We start from the raw sequence: 6,000 nt of genomic DNA on the forward strand, positions 1-6,000 counted from the left end.
TATATGAACAAGATCACGGAGAGCAGAGAGCCAGTACAAGCCTAGCTGGAGAACAGTCGCTCGGTGGAGTGAGAGAACCTGTGTGATGAAGCGACGTAGACATAGAGACTCTGCATAAATGTGTGGTCTCGAGACATGTGAAGCTTCTCGGGCCTTTGAGCATGCTCCATTTCGCGGCTACCCTCCGTCCTCAACGGGGGCAAAAGCAAAAAGGAGTATCACCCAAAGCCGGCGCTGATGTCCACGTCTTCACGTCGTAGCAAACAGCCGCAGATCATAGGAATTGAATGTTGAACAGTTGAACCGCCTCGTTCCCGACGTACACTTCGGGAGTTGCAGTATTTAGGGCCGGGGAGAAGATTGTACGAAAGGTAATTTCCAGCCAATTAGAGCCCGCGGAATTCCCTTTCGTAAAAACTGTTGCCCGCCCCTAAAGACTGCAACCACCGCAGTGGTATACACCAATAGTCCTGATTTATGTTGACTGCTCGCAGTACTCGGGCTACGATGCTTTAAGTAACGTGCGCTGACGGTATTCCGGGTGGCTGAGCCATACGACCCAGTTTGAATGAAGTTCGTCGAGCGATTGTCCACAGCGAGACCGTCTATCGAAGAGACAATAAAACAGGCTGTGATGGACGCACGAGTCGACGAGCTCGGACAGTACGCGGAGAACGTGGGAATAACATATGATCGAGGACGCCGCGTGACACGTTTGCCGCCGGCTGCAGAATTTTGGCGTGAAGTCCGAGATGCTCAAGCTTCAGCGGCACTCTCTAGTGCTCCTGGACACCTAACCCTTCTCTGCTCATCGCCCTTAAGAAGCTTTTGGCCGTGTACTTGAGCCTCGTTTCTGCTTTTCTGAATTTGCTTAGGCCGCGAGAATCGGAGCAGGATGCGAAAACAACTGGACCCAAGGATCCCCATCCTAATTAACAATAATGTCAAGAAAAACCACAGATCGTTCATCGTCCTTGTTGGTGACAAGGGAAGGGACCAGGTGCGTGGAATGAGGAGGTTTATATAGGAGTTCACTTAGCCAGCAATCGTACGGATCCGTGTAGGTTGTGAATCTGCACTTCCTGTTATCCCAAGCCCGGGTATCCGCCCGTCCGTCCGTACTGTGGTGTTATAAGAAAGACCTCGGGTTTACCAGGTAAGTACGTCGCTTTAATATAGCTTAGCTCACCTCATCGGCGCTGTTTGTTTCATACTTATGTCCCGATCATACCCCTTCTACTTTTCGGTCGAGAGCTCCACTGCCCATGCTTGCCCAATATCCATCTCCACCCATCCTACGTTCTGACTGACAACCCTTGACAGTCATCGCAAAAAGCGGGAAGCCAAAATCAAGCGAGATGTTAAACGCGGAGTCCGCGAGCCAAACGAGCAGAACCCGTTCGAGATCTTCATCACGGTTACCGACATCCGATATACGTGCGTCCTCTGTCATGTCACTACGTCTGGTTATTCTCATCTCTTCCCACTCGTCCCGGCGCAGGTACTACAAAGAATCCCACAAAATCCTCGGAAACACGTATGGCATGTGCGTCCTCCAAGACTTCGAGGCTATCACGCCCAACTTGCTTGCGCGGACGATAGAGACGGTGGAGGGCGGCGGGTTGGTAGTGTTGTTGCTTAAGACTATGACGTCTCTGAGGCAATTGTATACTATGGCCATGGTACGTCCTCGGTCTACGACATCCTCTCCCTCCGCTGGGCTCTAGCCACCGGGGCAGTCGAGTCCAGCGCCAGAGAATTTTCTGGTGTTTGGCTGACATACCGGTGGCTAGGGAACTCAGCGGACCAGTAGTTTCGTCCGTCCATCCCGTCGCTCATTCGCCAGTATAGGACGTCCACGCGCGGTACCGCACCTCCTCGCACGACACCGTCATCGCGCGCTTCAACGAGCGCTTCATCCTCTCCCTCGGCTCCTGCGACGACTGCCTCGTGCTTGACGACGAGCTCAACGTCCTCCCCATCTCGCGCGGCAAGGACATCCAGCCGCTCGAGGACGACCGCGGGAAGGGCGCCGCGGACAAGGAGAGCGCGGAGCTGAAGGAGCTGAAGAAGGAGATGGCGGACGTGAAGCCCGCGGGCGAGCTCGTGAAGCTCGCGAAGACGATCGACCAGGCGAAGGCGGTGCTCACGTTCGTCGATGCCATTGCGGAGAAGACTCTGAGTTCCACGGTGACGCTCACGGCGTCTCGCGGACGTGGAAAGTCTGCGGCGCTGGGTCTGGCGATTGCAGGCGCGTTGGCTCATGGGTATAGTAATATCTTCGTGACTAGTCCCAGCCCGGAGAACTTGAAGACCGTGTTCGACTTTGTGTTCAAGGGTATGGACGAGCTTGGGTTCGAGGAGCACCTGGACTATGATATTGTCCAGAGTACGAATCCCGACTTCAACAAGGCGATCGTGAGGGTGAACGTGTTCAAGGGGCATCGGCAAACGATTCAGGTGAGTCAGAAGTGTTTCGCTCGCCTTTGGATCATCATGGACTGTGTATCGTGCATAGTACATCCAACCACAAGATGCGCACGTCCTCGGCCAGGCGGAGCTAGTCGTCATCGACGAAGCAGCTGCCATCCCGCTTCCCCTCGTCCGGAACCTCATCGGCCCGTACCTCGTGTTCATGTCATCTACCATCAATGGCTACGAAGGCACCGGACGCTCCCTCTCCCTCAAGCTTATTCAGCAGCTCCGCGAGTCTACGCGACCGTCGCTTACGAAGGACGCGCAGCTGAACGAGGACGAGACTGGGGTGGCTGCGTCGAGCTCGAAAAAGGCCGCCGTCAAGGCTCCCCCGAAGGCGCGTAAGCTCGTGGAGATCAAGCTCGAGACACCCATCCGGTACGCACCGGGGGATAAGGTGGAGAAATGGCTGAACTCGCTGCTGTGCTTGGATGCGACGATCGTGCCGAAAGCCATCGCACAGGGCACACCGCACCCTAGCAAGTGCGAGCTGTTCTATGTCTCGCGGGATACGCTGTTCAGTTACCACCCGGCGTCGGAGGTGTTCTTGCAGCGCATGATGGCGCTGTACGTCGCGTCGCACTATAAGAATCAGCCGAACGATCTGCAGCTCATGTCGGACGCGCCGGCGCACCACCTGTTTGTGCTGCTGCCGCCGATCAAGGACGACGAGACGCATTTGCCGGAGCCGTTGGTGGTACTCCAAGTAGCCCTCGAAGGGAATATCAGTAGGCAGGCGATTTTGGATGGCTTGAACAGAGGGTTGAGGGCGGGCGGGGATATGATACCCTGGCTCGTCAGTCAACAGTACCAGGAGGGGCGGTTCGGTATGTTGAGCGGAGCGAGAATCGTCAGGATTGCGACGCATCCGGACTATGCGAATGTGAGTTTTGTGATTGCCCTCATTACCACACACCCAATACCTCATTCTCGCGTACATTACAGATGGGCTACGGCGCGCGTGCTCTACAGGCGCTGAACTCGTATTACAGCGGCGAGTATTTCAACCTGAGCGAGAGCGTGGAGGAGGAACCGTCCTATCCCAACCCGGCCGCCGTCGAGGAGGTATGTCCTGCAAGCACTTCGTCGCCACGGACATGCGTAATAAAATTTCACTAGGGAACATCACTACTAACCGACAAACCGTCGATCCGCTCGCCAACCCAAATGCCGCCCCTCCTCCAGCGCCTGACCGAACGTAAACCCGAAAAACTAGACTACCTGGGCGTGTCGTACGGGCTGACGCCGCAGCTCCTGCGGTTCTGGAAACGCGCGGGGTACATCCCTCTGTACATCCGGCAGACACAGAGCGAGCTGACCGGGGAGCATACGTGCGTGATGGTGAGGGGACTGAACAGCTCCGCAGACGACGAGCTAGGGTGGTTGGGCGAGTTTGCCAAGGGTAAGGGAGTTCGTCGTCAGTCTTCCTGTTGCTGGGCTGACAGGACGGGTGTAGATTTCAGAAGACGGTTCTTGACGCTGCTGTCGTACAAGTTCCGGGAGTTTGGGGCGGTGATGGCGCTGAGCGTGCTGGAAGGTGCGAATGCAGGCGTTAAATATGCCGAGGAGCAGTCTCGACGTCAGTCTCGAATGCATTGCTTCACGTTAACAAAACTCATTCTTTTCGCGATTCAGCATTGACGTCCACCGAGCTGTCCTTCCTGTTCTCGCCGTTTGACCTCAAGCGGTTGGAGTCGTACGCAAATAACATGCTGGACTACCACGTTATCCTGGATTTGCTACCGACGGTGGCTCAACTGTATTTCGAGAAGCGGCTGGGCAAAGCGCCTGGAGAAGGAGGGGATGGCGAAGAGGAGGTGCGGCTGAGCGCGGTCCAGAGCTCGATCTTGGTCGCACTGGGGTCGCAGCGGAAGACCGTTGAGGAGGTCGAGGTATGTATTTTATGGATATCATGTAATAGGAGACTACGGCTGACGTGTCCTTACAGAGTGAGCTGCAGCTCCCAGTGTCGCAGACGCTAGCACTGTTTGTCAAGCTCATCCGGAAGATCTCCAAGCGGCTCGTGCACATCCAAAAAGCGGCGATAAGCGCCGAGTTGCCGCCCCCGCCCCAATCGCGCACGAGAGACGTGGACATGGCCGACGGGGAGAGGCAGTGGAAGCCCGTGCAGCAGCGGCTGGAGGACGAGCTCCAGGAGGCCGGGAACGAGGAAGTTAGAAAGATGAAGGAGAAGCAGCGGGAGCTGATCGACAGCCTTGATCTGAGCAAGTGAGTTTATACGGAAACCTTGTTGCTCCGAGAGTTCATGGCTGATCAGGGCGTCGATTTGATCTGTTGTTTCCTTGTTCGTCTGCGGCTAGGTACGCGATTAATGATTCGGCTGTGGATTGGTCGGTCGCGGAGCAGCAGATCGCGGGCGCGGGCGGGAAGCAGGGAAAGTCGACGGTCGTTAGCGTCAAGAGCACGACGTTGGGAGGGGCTGGAGGGGTGAAGAGGAAGGCGGGGGAGGAAGAGGCGGGTGCCAAGGAGGGCAAGAAGAAAACCCGGCGTGCTATGAAGAAAGGGGGTAAGTAGTGAGATACTTGCCCTCGATCTGCCGTGTATATCCTCGTATGAGGCGCTTGGGATGATCTATCACTCTTTCATCGCCTCGTTAGAGTACTTGCTACAAACAGATAACGGTTTACCTTGAGCTGATGATTAAAATGGCCTTGTCCTCGCTGTCCATGGTGTCTCCAGTGACATGAAATGGAACTGCCAGTGTCGACAGCGTGATCCATGTCGGATCATGGCAAGATCACAGCGCTCTCCTCGGGCTTACCGGATCTTCTCGTGGTATCACCATATTTGATTTCAACTCTGAAAGTTAATGAGCGGCGCTTTGAAACGCTCGGCCAGGGATACGCGATTTCTTGTCTGGAAGTACTAGTGAGAGAATCCCAGATGCCAAGGGGAGAAGACTTACCCCAGATATGGGGAATTTCAATGCGGGGTATATCGTATGCATCTAGAGTGTAGGATACAAAGTCGCAGGTCAATTCCTTGAAGTCGCAGCACGAAACATACTTGCCGATATACCGCATCCCCGACTCCCACGGTAGTTGGGAGGAGGGTTCTGTCGGGAAGAAATGGTCGCTCCACCATACAACTCGCTCTCGCCGTGAGAACCTCATGTAAGCAACGTCCCGACCGGACCGACGCCACTTTCGTTTCGACTTGAAGACAACTGCCCACACACACCTGACGTGAAAGGTCAAAGTGATGCAGTGCATAGCATTTGATAAAAGGATGCATTGACACAAGTGAGGCTGACAAATGAGACTAGTATCTCTGAGCGGGGACTGGGAGGAAGCCCCTTTAAATACTGATGTAGATATAAGACAGGACTATATCAATACTGTGTATGTGTCCGTACGCATCAAGACTGGCATTCCGCAACTTGCAATTGACCAGACACTAGTACTGGAATACTTGATGGTTTCTGACTGGAGTCGGGGATTGGCGCTTGCGCCGCTACGATAACATAAAGATGGGCCGTGGATAAGCCAAGGGAGCACGGACGGC

At 55.0% G+C, this 6,000-nt stretch overlaps 1 protein-coding gene across 1 annotated transcript; it reads left to right on the forward strand.

The window, feature by feature from the left end:
- The first annotated feature begins 839 nt into the window (after window positions 1-839).
- On the forward strand, window positions 840-5,128 carry GLOTRDRAFT_118158 (DUF699-domain-containing protein). The gene is made up of 12 exons (XM_007872403.1): window positions 840-1,000; window positions 1,065-1,156; window positions 1,324-1,437; window positions 1,502-1,682; window positions 1,852-2,460; window positions 2,519-3,358; window positions 3,421-3,540; window positions 3,595-3,877; window positions 3,932-4,054; window positions 4,111-4,367; window positions 4,424-4,704; window positions 4,797-5,128. The coding sequence occupies exons 1-12, from the start codon at window positions 896-898 to the stop codon at window positions 5,008-5,010; spliced, it is 3,219 nt and encodes a 1,072-aa protein (XP_007870594.1). The 5' UTR covers window positions 840-895; the 3' UTR covers window positions 5,011-5,128.
- Window positions 5,129-6,000: the final 872 nt, after the last annotated feature.

This window comes from Gloeophyllum trabeum (assembly GCF_000344685.1).
Source record: "Gloeophyllum trabeum ATCC 11539 unplaced genomic scaffold GLOTRscaffold_00017, whole genome shotgun sequence".
NCBI classification, from domain to species: Eukaryota; Fungi; Basidiomycota; class Agaricomycetes; order Gloeophyllales; family Gloeophyllaceae; genus Gloeophyllum; species Gloeophyllum trabeum.

Coding starts and splice junctions, on each gene's coding strand:
- GLOTRDRAFT_118158 (XM_007872403.1), top strand. CDS start 896: ATGCGAAAACAACTGGACCCAAGGATCCCCATCCTAATTAACAATAAT. Junction 4,055..4,110: donor TGCCGAGGAGCAGTCTCGAC/GTCAGTCTCGAA, acceptor TTCGCGATTCAG/CATTGACGTCCACCGAGCTG. Junction 4,705..4,796: donor GACAGCCTTGATCTGAGCAA/GTGAGTTTATAC, acceptor GTCTGCGGCTAG/GTACGCGATTAATGATTCGG.